Source organism: Aspergillus versicolor, assembly GCF_001890125.1.
Source record: "Aspergillus versicolor CBS 583.65 unplaced genomic scaffold ASPVEscaffold_11, whole genome shotgun sequence".
In the NCBI taxonomy this organism is placed as follows: Eukaryota; Fungi; Ascomycota; class Eurotiomycetes; order Eurotiales; family Aspergillaceae; genus Aspergillus; species Aspergillus versicolor.
The window spans coordinates 335-15,562 of record NW_024467534.1 but is presented as its reverse complement, the minus strand read 5'-3'; the positions used below and the strand labels follow the sequence as shown (position 1 = coordinate 15,562).

The following is a 15,228-nucleotide window of genomic DNA, read 5'->3' as shown; positions in this document are numbered from 1 at the left end:
TCTGATTGGTGTTGATGTGAATTTCAATTAAGATAGGAGACACAGCTAGGCAAGAAACAGTAGTAGTAGTCTAGACAGAGTCTTATTCATAGTACTTGTTATGTTGACCATGCAGTATTATATATATATCGGCCTTCGATCTTCCAAATGCCTCACCGCGATGGTTGTCATCAAACATAACCTCATTCTGACATCTTTTCACCGTGTTCTATTACTTCAGCGATACGGCTCTCAGAAAGACCAAGGATCCTTCGGGCCTCCTCAATAGGTATGTTGTACGGCATCGTCTTTTCCTTTTGCACCGGATCACCACCCGCAGCGAAAATGACGTCCTGGGCCATAATATTAGCGTATAACGTTTGTTCAGGGCATGTCGCAGTACCCACAAGCTCCTCGAGACTCCTCTTTCGGGTCTCAACTAGGAAAAAATAGATGATTGGTATGAAGCAGGCATTGAAGACGGCAAATATGATATACTGGACCAACATCAGGCTCATAACTAACCCACAACGCACAAGGAAATTGTCTTACCGTCCTCCAGCCGATATTCTGGAAAGCGGGTGGGATAATCATGACTACCACGAAGCAGAACAACCAGTTGGCCGCGCTCGCCAGGGCGTTCGCCTGCGCGCGGCATCGCAGAGGTGCAATCTCGGCGCTGTACAGAAACGGTCCCCCAACCCAGGCAAGGCCGAAGAAAGTATTAAAAAGGAATAGAAACCCGGCGGCGGTCAGTTGGCAGGTGCGCGAATCCGTGCTTTGGAGGCCAGCGATGACAGCAAAGCAACTGGACATGCCGACCGTAGTCCACAGAAAGGCCCGGCGACGCCCAAGCCCTTCTATGAGCAACACGGACAGGAGCGAGCATAGAGCGTACTCCAAACCTCCCATGGCAGCGATGAGGTGTGATGTGCCAGCGTCGAGGCTGAACGACTCTTGCAGGATCTTGTTGGCGTATGTTGAGACCAGGTTGATTCCGGAAATTTGCTGCGCGGCTTGCATGAAAACTCCGATGGCGACGCGATGGAATGTCTTAGTCTTTCCCATGTCCAGCAATTCTCTATATGAGAACGGAGCGAGATCAGCCTGGGCTTCAAACGAGGCGATGATTGCATCTCGTTCAAACACTAGGTCCGGGTGGTCGTCGGGCAGGCCTCGCAGTTTTGACAGGTTGTATATGCCCTGCAAACATGTATTGTCAGTCAGCACGGGTGTGAAAAGGTTCCATGACGACGTACCTCTTCCACATGGCCATGTTTGATCAACCAACGCGGTGACTCAGGAAGAAAATTAATAAAGACAAAGACAAGCAAGGCCGGGGCAAGTTGGATGCCCACGGGCGTACGCCATTGTGCCTGGCCCTTGACGAAGAAGAATCCATAGCTAACGAGCTGGCCGCAAGCAACGCCGAATGTCTGCAATCCGCCCTCAATCATGACTAGATCATTTCAGCCATCGGATACAAGAAGAAGAGCGAGGAAGAGCGAGGAAGAGCCGCTTACCCCAGCGTCCGCGACTGTGAGCTTTCGCGCATTCAGACTGCCATGACGGCACCGTAGCGACCTGCAAGCCGAGCCCGATGCCACTAATAACGCGACCCAAGACTAGCTGAGAAATGGCCCAGGCGCTCGTCTGTAATATGCCGCCAACCAGCATAAAGAGCATACCGAGCCAGATGATCTGACGACGACCGAGTCGGTCGCCAAGGTCCAGGCAGGCAAGGGCGCCGACGAGAGCCCCGAGTTCAAAAGCGGCGATAACAATGCCCTGGATGTCGGCGCTGTTCATTTCGGGAAAAACTATTGTAAAGGAGTCCTCGGTAATGAGACCGCCCTGTGCTTGTTCTTAGAAGACGTGTTGCCACTGAAGGAAGAATGGGATTGTACCATAACGCTCATGTCGTATCCGAAGAGCCAAAATGCACATGTTGCAATGCCGGCGATGAGAAAGTTGAGCTTTAGGCCCGACGTGCCCATGTGCGTTGTGTATCTGGTCAATGGGAAGATGGCCATCTTTGTAGAGTACAGGGCAAACGCATAGATATTGTCTTGATTTAAGGCAACGCAGCCCAGCACATCGGATCGAGATGAGTCCAACTTGAATTTATAGCTGGGTGATAGCACAGTAAGTAATAATCTTACTTCAAAGACCTGGGGTAAACCGCAGGCCAAGGACCGGGGGGTGGGGACTCTAGACTGCAATTCCCCGGAAGGTATCCAGCCCCGCGAAGCTTCCAGGAGCTTACCAAAGTCAATATGGCCTGTGGGCCAAGCGTACTACGATTCCTGGTAAACGGCTAAATGGCAGCGATCAGCACTCGGGGATGACTGCTTTCCGCGATCTCCATCGCAATTCCCAAGACTCTGAAGAGCCAATACGATTGCGACGGCAGAGTGGAGATCGTGGAGGGAATGACACTGTCTCCGGAAGGGAACTGAGTCCGATATGTCGCTGTCGAGAGATGGTGCATGGTCGGTCGAGATATAAAGTATGCAATCCAATGACAGGAATGTGCTCCTCCTTTTGACTCCAATGCCTTGTCCAATACCTTGTCCAACACCTTGTCTCAATTTGCAACAGTGATGCCTTCCACTCTAAACCAATCCTCAGGTAGTCCACTGTAAGTGATCGAGAGGAGACATAACATCTTATCTACATGTTGCTGACGACCCGACAGTTCTCTGAAAGTCATCGGCCACAATGCGGGAACGTCGATGGACGGCGTCGACCTCGTTCATGTCCACTTCGCCCAGGACAGTCCGACAACGCCGTTGAAGATGCAGCTCCTGCACTACGGGGAGTACCCAATGCCTAAAAAGCTCAAGGCAAGGGTTATGCGGCTCATCAAAGAGAACACCACGACACCCGAGGAAATGGCCATAGTCAACATCCAGCTGGGGGAGGTCATTACGGATGCTGTCAATTGGTTCGCCGAAAAGAACGGGTTCAGCCTAGCGACAGACGTCGACTTAATCGGTGGCCAGGGCCAGACGATCTGGCACCTACCGCTGCCGGAGCTCTTTGAGGGCAACCAAATCCGTGCCCACCTCGACATGGCTGAGATTGCCATCATCGCCGCCGGCACTGGCGTCACCTCGCTGGGCAACTTTCGGGTATCAGAGATGGCTCTTGGCCGACAAGGCTGCCCGCTCTTTGCGGCCCTGGACTCGCTCCTGTTGAGCCACCCAACTCTCAACCGCGCTGTGCAAAACATCGGGGGTATCGCAAACTTTTCCATCTTACCCCGAGGTGCCGTTGAAGAGTGCTACGACTTTGATACGGGTCCTGGCAATATTTTTATCGACGCGGCTGTGCGGTACTTCACTAACGCTCAACAAGAATATGACAAGGACGGCGCCATGGGCAGGATGGGCAAGGTTGACCAGTCCGTCGTCGACAAAGTGCTCCAAGGCCCGTACTTTGTGCATGACGTGCCCAAAACCACTGGCCGAGAGACGTTCGGGGACCGGATGGCGGAGGATATCTGCGATGAAATGCTAGCCCGTAAGCCTGGCGACCCCAGTAGAGACTATGGATGTATTTAGGGGCTGATAAACTGTGATCTCCCAGGCGGAGCTACCCCAGAGGACTGTGTCGCAACCATAACCCGCATCACGGCCCAGTCGCTCGCCGATGCCTACGAACGCTGGGGCCCTCCCGGGGGCGTAGACGAGATCTACATGGGCGGCGGCGGATCTCATAACCCCAACATCGTCAACTACCTGCAGCAGCGCCTGCCCAACACCCGCATAGTCCCGATTTCCGAGATTGGAATCCCCATTGGCGCAAAGGAAGCTCTTGGATTTGCGCTACTGACGCTGGAGTGTTTTGTTGGACGACCCATGATTGTCCCCAAGAGGACCGAGTCGGACCGTGCCGGAGTGGTGGGCCAGATCCAGCCGGGCAAGAACATGCACCAAATCCGGCGGCATGTCGTCCAGGTGAGTGATCTATATTCTATACACGGATCGGGCTGGATAATCTGACCCTGGCATCGACAACAGTTTTGGGGAGACTTCCCGGAGGAGCAGGTGAAGAGCACAACAAAGATGATTCTCCTCCCGTCTCAGTGCGACATGTAGCATATTACTGTATTCCAGTTGCAATGATAGCTCCCCAAGCCAGTCATTTAGATTCAAGTAGTGCACTACGAGTGGCATAAAAATTACCAGTATCAGTTAGCCCGTGGTACCAGTGAATACTAGTGTAAAACGGTAGACTCGGTACCCGTTTTAATTCGTTTTAATTCGTTTCACTGGATGACTCTCATGGCTTCTTCGACCAACCCAACCCTTTATCTTTCTTTCTCCGTGGACCAAGACAGAAGGCTCGCCCGCACTCGGAAGCATGCACTATCTGGGTTCTACGGCAGTGAATGGACCGACTTGTGCCCGTGATATTCATAGAACTGCGCAAGCACCCCGCAATGCGGTCCTCGAAACAAGTGCGAGGGCCTAGCTCGAGATCTAAGCTAGGTAAGCACAGAGCATGGAAAGCTACTGTCGTTCATAACCGGAGTGCTGACGTTTGAGTTAAGCCTGCGAGGAGTGTCGCAAGAGCCATGTCAAGTGTGATCAAGCGCGGCCCTGTGCTCTATGCACGCGACGGGGAACTGAGTGTTCTCTTTGCCAGGAGGTTGTTTTTACGGCGCTGGAGTTCAAAGCACCCGCGGTTGGCCGGTTGGGCGACTTTGTCTCAGAGACAATAGAAAGTCCAGGTCAGCAAGGCCCACCGTGGCTCTCGCCGCAGAAACATAACCATGGGTCTAACCTACTGAACAATAGCGACCTTTGTGGACGAAACGCAAGAGGTCTCCAACCTATACCAGGTAGTAAGAGCGACCGAAGAGGCGGCGAGCGTATACCAGCGTCCGTCGCCATGGCCTACACTCTCCGGCCAAGCGAGCCCCATCACCGATTCCACTGACGCGTTTTTTCTCTCCCGATACGTGGACTTTATCGGTCCACGCTTCGACATGTTCGATGGTGTACTACGATACTTCTCAACAGTCGTGCCGCAGCTCGCTCTGAGCGATAAGCTTGTCCTCCTATCCTGTGTCGCCGTTGCAGCGCGCCAGTACACCCTCGTCAATGGTCATCAACAACACAATGATGAGCAGGCCTTGACGTACTACAGCGCGGCGATCCATCGGCTGTCCGAGAGGCTACAGAGTAGCAGGCCTGACCCTGCGGTATTTGCGAGCTGTCTGCTTATAGCTCACTGTGAAATGGTCGAGAGTAAGGCCACAGATTGGGACCTGCACCTCAAGGGGACGGGGGATCTTCTCAAGCTGCATGGTTGGCATGGAATGAGCGGTGGATTGGCCCAGGCTGTATGTTTTACTCTTCACTCTGTGACTATGATCACTAACTTGGATCTTCGTACGCAGTCATTTTGGATTTACTGCAGGATGATAATTCTTGCCTCTCTCTGTGCTGGTAAGCCGACCGCATTAGAACCGAAAGAATGGATCCCCGGGGGTGTATTCCCTGATCCGGCCACCTGGACACTCGAGTCATGGCAGAAAAAGGTCGTTTTTCTGCTCGGGGTGGTTCAGAATTTCTGGAGTCGTACGCGCGATGTCGACTACAACGGACATGCGGTGCAAATTGATATTGCCCGATGGGAGCAACTTGAAGCTGATCTGATGCGTCACCAAAGCCAAGCGCCAGCTGTGGCCTCACCACTCAGCATTCTATCTCCGAACGGAGAGGACAATCTCTTCCAAGCCGTGCGTTACTTGAATGGCACTGTCGCCGCAGCATGGCAAATGCTGCACACTGCATTTCTCATTCTCACCATTTGCAAGCCTTGCTCGCGGGCGAGTCGGCTCTCGCTCCTCTCCAGCCCCGACGTAATACAGCGAGTCCAGACGTACACGCGCCAGATTGTCGGCAACACGCTGACGAATCGATGTTCTATTGCATGGGCGAACGCTGTCCAACTCCTTACAATTGCAGGCCAGTGTCTCGAGGTCGAGCCCGAGCGCAATGCATGCATCCGCGCCCTGCAAGAGATTCAGGAGCAAACGGGCTGGGACACGCGGGCAAGCGTCCACAGACTTAACGCTGCATGGGAAAATAGTTGGGGGTATGAGTCCGCGAGGACGCACTCTGCGGTCGCGCATGCAGATGCTGGAAGGCTGTTGTATCATGTTTGGCTTGGTGATGAGAGCAGTCTAAGCTAAATCGTGTGGCTTGGTCATGGAACTCGAGTTGAAGTACGTATTCGCCTAGAGATCAAACGAACGCTCCCCCAACCGGCAGTGGAAGAGCATCCAGACTGTATACGCGGGAAACATTGGACGAGTGAAGGAGTAGGCGAGCAGGGAAAACTGATTGGCCCTACATCGAAGAAGAATTCAGAAAGGCGCACTATGGATCCAAAACCGAGTTGTGCGAATGAGCCATATTTCCATGCGCCATATGAGTTTAGTTTGATGTTCCTGGGACTGTATTTTGGACAATGATATACATGGTTCTTCATCTGGTATAAATAACAATTCAGAGCTTTTTGATAATCCATGAAGCGATCATGCCTGCTCCGCCTTCTAACAGACGGGGCTCAGGATAAGTGCTAATCAGCTATGACAAGAAGGGGCCTGCGTCGATTGAGGCTACGTCATTAATTAATAATGTAGGTCCCTTTTCGCTGGCAAAGTCTTGAGGCATAAGACCGCTACGGCGACACAGCAGACATGGCCAGGCGGAGATTACCCAGGAGGAGATTACACAAGAAGAGATCGCTAAAAGTGCTAGATTGGAATGAGACTATTGCTTAACCCTTAAATGCGCATAATTGAAGATAACAGAGAAAGTACACTGCTAAGGCTTCCCATAGGTGTAGGGTCTGTCAATAACCATCTCCTTGACCGTCGGCAGCTGGGTTTGACCTTTTCCGAATTCCACAGCCATTGACATGACCTCTCGCCACCGTAGCCCCGGCGCAATCTTGCCTGAGATAGTGTTGGGCGTCAACGTGTCACTGTTAATGGGAACCAGAGCGGCACGGCCGAGAATAGCCTCAAGGGCCTGCTGGGCGAAAGAGACAGCCTCCTTGGCGTCCGAAGGAACACCCGTTTCATCGAGCTTAAGAATTTTTGAATTGACCAGCTGCTCCTTGAGGTAGGTGGTTATGTTGGGGTTGCGGGCACCACCGCCGCACATGTACACACCGGCTATCTTGTTGATATCAATGTTGAACTTGGGGAAGAAAGTGCGGTACTGCTTGACTATATTCTGGGCAGTAATGCGGGTGATGGTCGCGACAGTGTCGTATTTATTCATGCCCCGAGCCAAGCAATCGTCAATGATTTCCTGGGCCTCGTTGTCACCAAAGGTCTCACGACCCGTTGTCTTGGGAGGCAAATGGTTACAGTACTTATTATTGTCAAGGAACATGTCGACGACAGCCTGGTTGACTTGACCCCGGGCACCCCATTCACCATCGCGGTCATACTCCATCTCGCCGTTGGTGAAGTAGCGCATCGCGGCGTCAATGAACATGTTGCCCGGGCCGCAGTCCCAGTCGACCATAGCATCAACACCACCCTCGCTGTCGGGTGGAATAACACAGAGGTTGGCGATTCCGCCGATGTTCTGGCAAATGCGCCATTCGGTGGGATGGTGAAGGAGGAGACCGTCGATGAGGGCGACGAGAGGCGCACCCTGGCGGCCGACGGCCTGTTCAGCCATGCGGAAGTCGGTGACAGTAGTGATGCCGGACAAGCCGCTCATGACGGTTCCTTCGCCAAGGCAGAAGGCAGAGCGGGTTTCGCCCTCCTCGGGCATGGAGAGAAGCCACACAGTCTGACCGTGGGACCCGATGAGGTCGATGCTGTTGATGGGGATATCGTGCTTCTCACAGAAGACTTTGACCGTCTCGCCAAACATGTTGCCGAGCTGCACGTTCAGCTGGGACATGAGGGAGGGAGTGGTTTTCGTTTCGCGGAGCATCGTGAGGACGAGCTTCTTGATGGATTGAGGAATGGGGATCTCATCGTACTGTACAAGGGCGATTTGTCAGTTCTATTAGAAGTTGAAATATAAATGAACACTAGACTTGCGGTACCTTGAGGATTTCCATGTGTAAAGGAGCCTCGGGAGAAACCTGGCGATATCGCACAAGTGCGCAGTCGATGCCGTCCATGGCCGTACCACTGTTCATTCCCAGGACCGTGATGTCGAGAGTACCATCGGCGACACAACGGCGAGGGCTGTTGGCCTGAGCAGAGCCATTGGGCTGAGGAAATCCAACTGAAGTGACCATTTTTGTCATTTGTATATGCAGGATAGTAACTAGAAGCTTTGGTTTCCAGCAGTAATTGAGAGGAGCGAAAAACCGGTTCATATACCTCTGGGAACTAACCCCGTTTCCTGGCCGGCAGTCAAGAAGAACACCCTACCCCTCATATCGCAGCATCGGGCAGCCATTCCACGAGAAACCGCGGAGAATCGAAGACTCGGGGTGCGCTTATGAGCTCCATGACGATTCTGAGGCGCAAGTGGATACCGGGATTGCCTAATTGAGAATCTTCGAGACGAGGTGCCAAACCGTCAGCTCCTCCCCGGGATTGAACCCCAGCCATTTCAGCCGTGAGTCTCGGACCGTTTAAGCGACAGTCTGGGCTCTGGGCCCCCCTCTTCCAAGGAAAGACTCCAGCGAATCCCGAAGTCGGCCACTTTTTTGTTAACGAGTAGTGGCTAATACTTAAGAGTTCCCTGAGTCTGCTGTGATTGATACCTTACCGTGTATATCAGATCTATCAGGATTGTCGTATCGCCCGCCGCCATGAGCATTAAAGAAGTTCATTCAGTTTGGACGTCAGAGAAGGGGTCCATGGCTAAACAGACGGCCGAGAGCCGATGGCCCAAAATCATCCAGGGCACCATCGACGACGTTGGTAAAACAGCAGCCGCGGAGGATGTTGACGAGCAGACGAGAGCAGAAGGAATCGCCATTCAGATTGCCCTCAAAGACATGAAGAAAAGAATTGAACAGAACAAGCCTCTCACGTACGTACTTCTCCAACAACCGAAAAGCCAGGGACTCACGGCGCGTCAGACCGCTTCGAGATGATGGCAAACTCGATATTCAAGAATGGAACAAGCAGCTCGCTTCAGTTGGGGAATGCAGTTGGACAAACTGCCCTTGGCTCTTTGGAGAGTGCTACATGTACCGGTACGACTGGCGCTGCAAAGATCAGATCACTGAAATTGGGCTGAAAATACCTCCAGAAGCATTCAGCGGATCCTGAACTCCTCGAAACAGTGGCGAAACTACGATGTTTTCAAGCGCCAGAAAGACTCTACCTTTATCAACTCGAGGGCCGCCGTCGAGGAGCTCGCCTGCCGTTACATGCAGATCGTTGCCGATACTCGACTCGCCCGGAGCGGGAACAAAGAAGAGGCCAAGAGGTTGCTGTATATTGAGATGACTGAGGTCGCCTTGTGGGGGAACGCTACAGACCTGTCACTCCTCGCCAACCTCACCCTGGAAGACTTGCAAAGCCTGCAGGGCCGTGATGCCATTCAGAAGAGCCAGCGGAACATCGTCGACAATGACACCAACGACGTCTGGGCGTATCTTCAGCGGACTGTCGGTCAACCTAATCGCCGCATTGATATTATCCTCGACAACGCTGGCTTCGAGTTTTTTACTGATGTGCTGTATGCTGCCTATCTTTTGGACGCAGGCATTGCCACCTCTGTCAAACTGCATACCAAGGAGTTTCCGTGGTTCGTCAGCGATGTCACTCCTCCGGATGTCGAATCGCTGTTCTACCACCTTGATTCTTCCGAATGCTTCCCATGTCGTGAGTATATTGACCAGCTCATTCCAAGACTTCGCAAGCTCTTCCAGTCGGGTGCCATCACGACGACCAGCGATCCATTCTGGACAACGCCGTTCTCGTTCCACGACATGCCATCCAGGGCACCTGCCCTCTTCAAGGAGCTCCAGGAAAGCTATTTGGTTATCCTCAAGGGCGACCTCAACTACCGCAAATTGACCAAGGATGGGATGTGGCCTCACACTACCACATTTGAAGAGGCTCTGGGTCCCCTAGGCAAGCAGAGCGGCGTCCATATTCTGGCCCTTCGCACGAACAAGTCCGACGTCTGCGTGGGTGTCGAGACCGAAAGCGAGGTTGACGCGTTGAACGAGGAAGCGCCCCATGGTGCCTGGATCCAGAACGGAAAGTATGCGGTGGTATCATTCAATGAGGGCCAGTGAATTCTGTAAGCATTCATGAAAGGGTCATGTCATCGTCCACTCTTCGTTTAGAGAGTTGATTATCCAAGTTGTTGGCCATGCATGCTTCGCTTCCATGTCTCGTAGCAGCCTGATTACTCCAGCTCTTTCCCCTGGATCTGTCATCAAAGGACCCCCTATCTACGTTAGCAACTGCAGGACAAGGCTGTAAAGGTGGCCCTACAAATAAAGGCGGAATGGCAGAGCGTGATCAATGATGGCACCGTTGAAGAGGAGCTATTGCATGCCCCACAGATTGCACGGGCGTGCATCATGACTCGGATCTGATGGCGTTAACAACAACCCTTTTACTCGACAGCAAAAGCCAGAACTCACATCGGATTCGCGAGTGCTATGCAGTCCCCTGACAGCAAATTTCGGCGATGGCTTGTAGATGGCCAGAAGCATACAGGCCAGGTGGTAAAAGCCGAATGCCATAACTATAAACAACGTTAGACAGTAACAAGTCGACGACCTTTTTGGCAGACATACTATGCCAGTCCGCCGTGAACCATATCTCCGGGAATGGGTTTCCACTCGCTGGGACCGCTTCGCTGTACCAAATTGGGTCAAACGTGCCCGGTCGGTTGCTCAGCCAACTCTCGACAGTTTCGGATAGCTCTTGCCATCGACGTATTCTACTGGAGGGCTCAGGGTGGGCTGATCCAAAGCAGAAGCTTACCACTGTGGCACAGATCCAAGTCATAGTGTTGGCCCATGCAGTTTCAGACCTCAAATCGCTCAGGGGGTCACCTCCGCTCGGGGGAGGAATGAGAGCCAAGTTCGGATCCACATTAGGTGCTTGTTGATGTACACAGGCATTGTACAGGCATTGGCGAATGTACACCCAGAAGGCGGCCTGCCGCAGCCCCGGGGTAGACGGATCCACCTCACGTCCTTGCGACGCCCGGAGCAGAGCCGAGCAGCCGGCTAGATGACGCTCCTGGTCGTTCCCGGTTACCATGACTGTTTCAGTTTCCAAAAGTATTAGCCAGTGCAGTGGCGTGAAACATTTCCTACTTACCGTTCAACTGTTCAAACACCCGCAAGATAACGATTGCGCACAGCAGAATATCATCATCGACTACTGTCTCCGAGCTCAGGCAGGGGATCAGTAGCTCCACACAACGCTCATGCGCTCGCTCGGCCATTTCAGCATCTCCGACATGTCGAGCTGCATAGGAAATCACGGCATGCAGCAGGATCGGCGATTGTTTGACCAGGATGGGGATTTTCCGGGTAAACTGGCGGGAAGCGTCAGTGCAGTCGAGCCAATAGCCGAGGTGCGTTGCAAAGTGATGCACAAGGTAAGCTTCCTTGTAGGTCAGTGGAGACCCGGTATGTATTGGCGAAGCTGGAGACAATGGACTTAGAGGATCGGCTCGGAGCAGCTGGGAGATCGGGATTGGGACCGCGCTGAAGTAGGGTGAGGTAGTTGTATTATTGTTGACTGGAGAGGCCATCAGAGGCGCGGGAAGCATGGTGTGGGTATTTGTCTCCTGCGTGCTGTACTGTGGCATTACTGAGGCATCGTGATATTCTTTATTACAGGAGCCAGTATAGAATTGGTTGTTAATGTGCTCCGGGTTGGTTGTATTAGCAACCACCGCTCCGTGTTCCGAAAGAGGAGATCTTTCATCATGGTCTAGATCCGGAGCGTCCTTGGATATTTTCCTGTTCTTTGGTATCTGATAAGGCTTGATCCTAAGGCGATTGGATGGATCTTCTCGAAGGCATGGTCGGTCCTTTTTCTGGCACTGCGAACAGATTGGCTTGGCTTGGTCGCCTGTTCGCGGGTAAGCAGTTGCATACAGCCTATATTGGACTGGTGACGGGCATACATTTCACATGCCTCTTCCGGCAAGTTAGGCTGCGATGAAATTTAGCAAAAATCACGACGAAAGACAGAGATCATGGACATGTATTGTAACGGCCCCGGAGTAGTGTAGGGAAACTCACCATCCATCTTTTGAGCGAAGCTGCCCCATATCGAAATACGTGCCGAAGTCTGTGAGATCAGCAGGAGTGGGGCGGCAGTAGTTGGCTAAAGTGTATCTTTGATCGAAGTAGGAAGATCGAGACGAGAATAGAGGAGACCGGACCAAGGGGAAGGGAAGCAAAAGAGTGGGAGAGCTCGGAATTTATGGTGCGGAGGCAGTGGAGCAGAGTGACCAGGAAAACGCCCCCGAGGTCTGGTGGAACCAAAGACCAGACTCTGGAGATCCCCCATTTCGCTCCCCATGGGGTTTCTCTCCCTGTTTCTGTCTGTGCCTCTGTTTCTTCCCGCGCCACCCAGATGTCATACGTACCATGGATGGAAAGATCACTCGTCTATAAACATCCCCATGTGTCCCCGATACGAGAACGGTCTTTCTCCATCGGCTATACGGGGCTGTCTTTCACAGCTTTGGTTTCTCCCATTACTTTATTAGTTCCAAAGCTGCCTTCGGCTACTTTTTTCCTCGTTCAACTTTATTCACCATGATCCAGAAAGGGTTCTGGCGGACACTGCCTGGACCTAGGCTGCTCAAGTTGATTACTGCAGTCTCTGCCGTGGCTATCTCCTATGAGGGCATGAGCCAGGGTGTCATGGGCGCCGTCAATGTCGCCCCAGAATATGGCGTGAGTAACCACAGTCCCTAGCTCATTGGCTTCAAAGGATGAGAATCATGAACTAATCGAACATCACAACTACAGCACCGAATGGGCTTCGCCGATGAGCACGGAAAAGTCATCAACCCCTCTCTGCAGGGTGGCATCGCTGCCATATACTATTTCGGTGCTCTCCTCGGAGCCTTCTGGGCCGGGAGCTTCTCTGACAGATACGGGCGGATCAAGGGTATCTGGATGGCCTGTTTCTGGTGTCTTGCCGGAGTCATCCTGCAGGCTAGTGCCGTGAACCTCGCTCACATACTCTGTGCTCGTGTCATCGCGGGTGTTGGTGTCTCCTTCATTATCGTAATTGCCCCCTCATGGACCGCAGAGCTGGCTCCAGCGTCCCATCGAGGGCAAACGATTGCCCTGACTTTCCTCGCCAACTTTGGAGGCATTGCCCTGTCTTCCTGGATTGGTTTTGCTACCTCATTCACCGAATATGCTGGTGGGGCGTTTCGATGGCGCTTCTGCTTTGCCTGCCAAGTGATCCCGGTTGTCTTCCTTGTCATCGGCACCTTGTTCATTCCTGAATCGCCTCGGTGGCTCGTCAAGGTTGGACGCAACGAGGAGGCATTTGAAATCATCTCCAAACTCCGTGGCGATGGCGACCGCGAGCACCCGGATGTGCAGAGCGAAATTCGCGAGATCGTCGCCGTCGTGCAGATGGAGCACGAGTCACAGAACTCCAATTATATCAAAATGTTCTTGGGCATTGGATCTGGGGATATTCACATTGGCCGTCGTATCCAGTTGGCGTTCTGGCTCCAGGTCCTCATGCAATATGGCACGGGCATCGCAGCCGTTGTCATCTACTCGGGCAACATTTATCGCACTGCTGGCTTTGACGATTTGAAGTCCAACTGGCTCTCTGCTGTGTGCATGACCTGCGGTATTCTCGGGACTGGGGTCGCTGCCTTGACCTTGGATCGAGTGGGTCGTCGCCGGACCCTCTACTGGGGAGCAGTCGTTTTGAGTATGATTCTCTTTACCCTGTAAGTAAACACACAACCTTGTCGACCCCGACGTTACTCCTGCTAACGTCCCTCGAGTGGCGGTCTGAACCGCGGAGCCACCAACAACCCCGACAAGGCTGCGCAGTACGGAACCGGCGCCGCCGCCATGGTCTTTCTCTATGTGGTTGTCTTCAGCTCCTCCTGGTTGATGATTCCATTTATTTATCCCACCGAGATTTTCCCGACATGGCTGCGCGCCAAGGGTAACGCCTTTGGTGTTGCCGGCTGGGCGGTTGGCTACGGCGCTGGGTCGCTGCTGGTCCCCGTTATGTTTGCTGGTATCCAGGAGAAGGTTATCCCTGTCCTCCCCCTCCGGTATGTTTCGTTTCTGACGGCTTTTGCTTCAGACCTTCTACGTGTTCGGGGCCGCAATGCTCGTCTACATTCCCATCGTCTACTGCTTCTTCCCCGAGACTGCCGGTCGCACGCTCGAGCAGATCGATTTCCTGTTTGCCAGCAAGAGCCCCTTTGTGTGGGATGAGGAGAAGGAGTTTGCCAAGCGCATGGTCCAGTTCAATGTGGACATTCAAAAGATGGAGATTGAGAATGGTGGATATGCGCGCGAGGAGAAGGGAGGTGACGAGTTGGTAGAGAAAGTCTGATCATGGAATAGGTAAGGCAAAACTACAGTGGTATGACAAAAGTTTGCGTCGCCCCATATACTCCAAAAAAACACGCTAGTATCTGACCCCTTCCTAATTAGGCCTAGATAAAGCTATTCGACTGTTTAAAACAACATGTTAAAATTAAAGCAGGTATGTGTCACGACCTGCCAAGTGTCAACCAGTGGAGGTCGGATCCACGCTTAGTCATGCCAAGATCCAGCACCTCACTTCATTAAATTAATCTATTAAATTACTATGTTAACTTACTGTATTAAATAGATAGAGAAACCAGGTATGCTAGTAGGGTGATTTATGGTCCTGGACCACCACTAATCCTAATATTAGTATCTGATAGGGTGTAGAGTATGCTAGCTTATTCTTATATAAAAGTTACCTGATACTAGGCTTAATTAAAACTAATATATTATATTCTTTAAAGATATTTATTTTATTTTTTAAATTATCTTTTTCTCTATTCTAAAAGCCTGTTATTATTAATAAAATATTATTAATAAATTTATTAATTTTTTAATTATATTTTAATCTAGTAGTAGCTATTCTTTTTTAATTATATAACTAGAAACTAGTAACTTTATTTTATTATTATATTTATAAGGTCCTTGGCCTTTGGGGTTGTTGTAAATAGTATAAAAAAGTATAATATACTTAATAATCAAGAGTATAAGGTTACAGTAGCCGGATTT

At 51.9% G+C, this 15,228-nt stretch overlaps 7 protein-coding genes across 7 annotated transcripts; 4 read left to right on the top strand and 3 right to left on the bottom strand.

Annotated features, from left to right (window-relative positions):
* Positions 1–182: 182 nt before the first annotated feature.
* On the bottom strand, positions 183–2,012 carry ASPVEDRAFT_56078 (putative MFS monosaccharide transporter; the record flags this gene model as incomplete). Its single annotated transcript, XM_040815159.1, has 6 exons — positions 183–332; positions 387–476; positions 532–1,182; positions 1,239–1,438; positions 1,503–1,833; positions 1,887–2,012. The coding sequence occupies 6 exons, from the start codon at positions 2,010–2,012 to the stop codon at positions 183–185; spliced, it is 1,548 nt and encodes a 515-aa protein (XP_040672196.1).
* Positions 2,013–2,582: 570 nt separating this feature from the next.
* Positions 2,583–4,167, top strand: ASPVEDRAFT_875337 (UPF0075 domain protein; the record flags this gene model as incomplete). The annotated part of the gene is made up of 4 exons (XM_040818088.1): positions 2,583–2,620; positions 2,678–3,504; positions 3,571–3,941; positions 4,005–4,167. 4 exons carry the CDS (start codon positions 2,583–2,585, stop codon positions 4,080–4,082), a joined length of 1,314 nt encoding a protein of 437 aa, XP_040672195.1. The 3' UTR covers positions 4,083–4,167.
* A 259-nt stretch (positions 4,168–4,426) lies between these two features.
* Positions 4,427–6,187, top strand: ASPVEDRAFT_87734 (uncharacterized protein; the record flags this gene model as incomplete). Its single annotated transcript, XM_040818137.1, has 4 exons — positions 4,427–4,475; positions 4,538–4,717; positions 4,785–5,332; positions 5,390–6,187. 4 exons carry the CDS (start codon positions 4,427–4,429, stop codon positions 6,185–6,187), a joined length of 1,575 nt encoding a protein of 524 aa, XP_040672194.1.
* A 637-nt stretch (positions 6,188–6,824) lies between these two features.
* On the bottom strand, positions 6,825–8,268 carry ASPVEDRAFT_32731 (UPF0075 family protein; the record flags this gene model as incomplete). Its single annotated transcript, XM_040810638.1, has 2 exons — positions 6,825–8,003; positions 8,071–8,268. 2 exons carry the CDS (start codon positions 8,266–8,268, stop codon positions 6,825–6,827), a joined length of 1,377 nt encoding a protein of 458 aa, XP_040672193.1.
* A 522-nt stretch (positions 8,269–8,790) lies between these two features.
* On the top strand, positions 8,791–10,233 carry ASPVEDRAFT_87732 (damage-control phosphatase ARMT1 family protein; the record flags this gene model as incomplete). The annotated part of the gene is made up of 3 exons (XM_040818136.1): positions 8,791–9,014; positions 9,064–9,180; positions 9,237–10,233. The coding sequence occupies 3 exons, from the start codon at positions 8,791–8,793 to the stop codon at positions 10,231–10,233; spliced, it is 1,338 nt and encodes a 445-aa protein (XP_040672192.1).
* Positions 10,234–10,488: 255 nt separating this feature from the next.
* ASPVEDRAFT_56073 (uncharacterized protein) lies at positions 10,489–12,239 on the bottom strand (the record flags this gene model as incomplete). The annotated part of the gene is made up of 4 exons (XM_040815158.1): positions 10,489–10,691; positions 10,744–11,217; positions 11,276–12,066; positions 12,211–12,239. The coding sequence occupies 4 exons, from the start codon at positions 12,237–12,239 to the stop codon at positions 10,489–10,491; spliced, it is 1,497 nt and encodes a 498-aa protein (XP_040672191.1).
* A 493-nt stretch (positions 12,240–12,732) lies between these two features.
* On the top strand, positions 12,733–14,521 carry ASPVEDRAFT_87730 (putative MFS monosaccharide transporter; the record flags this gene model as incomplete). Its single annotated transcript, XM_040818135.1, has 4 exons — positions 12,733–12,873; positions 12,949–13,898; positions 13,956–14,211; positions 14,267–14,521. The coding sequence occupies 4 exons, from the start codon at positions 12,733–12,735 to the stop codon at positions 14,519–14,521; spliced, it is 1,602 nt and encodes a 533-aa protein (XP_040672190.1).
* Between the last annotated feature and the right edge of the window lie 707 nt (positions 14,522–15,228).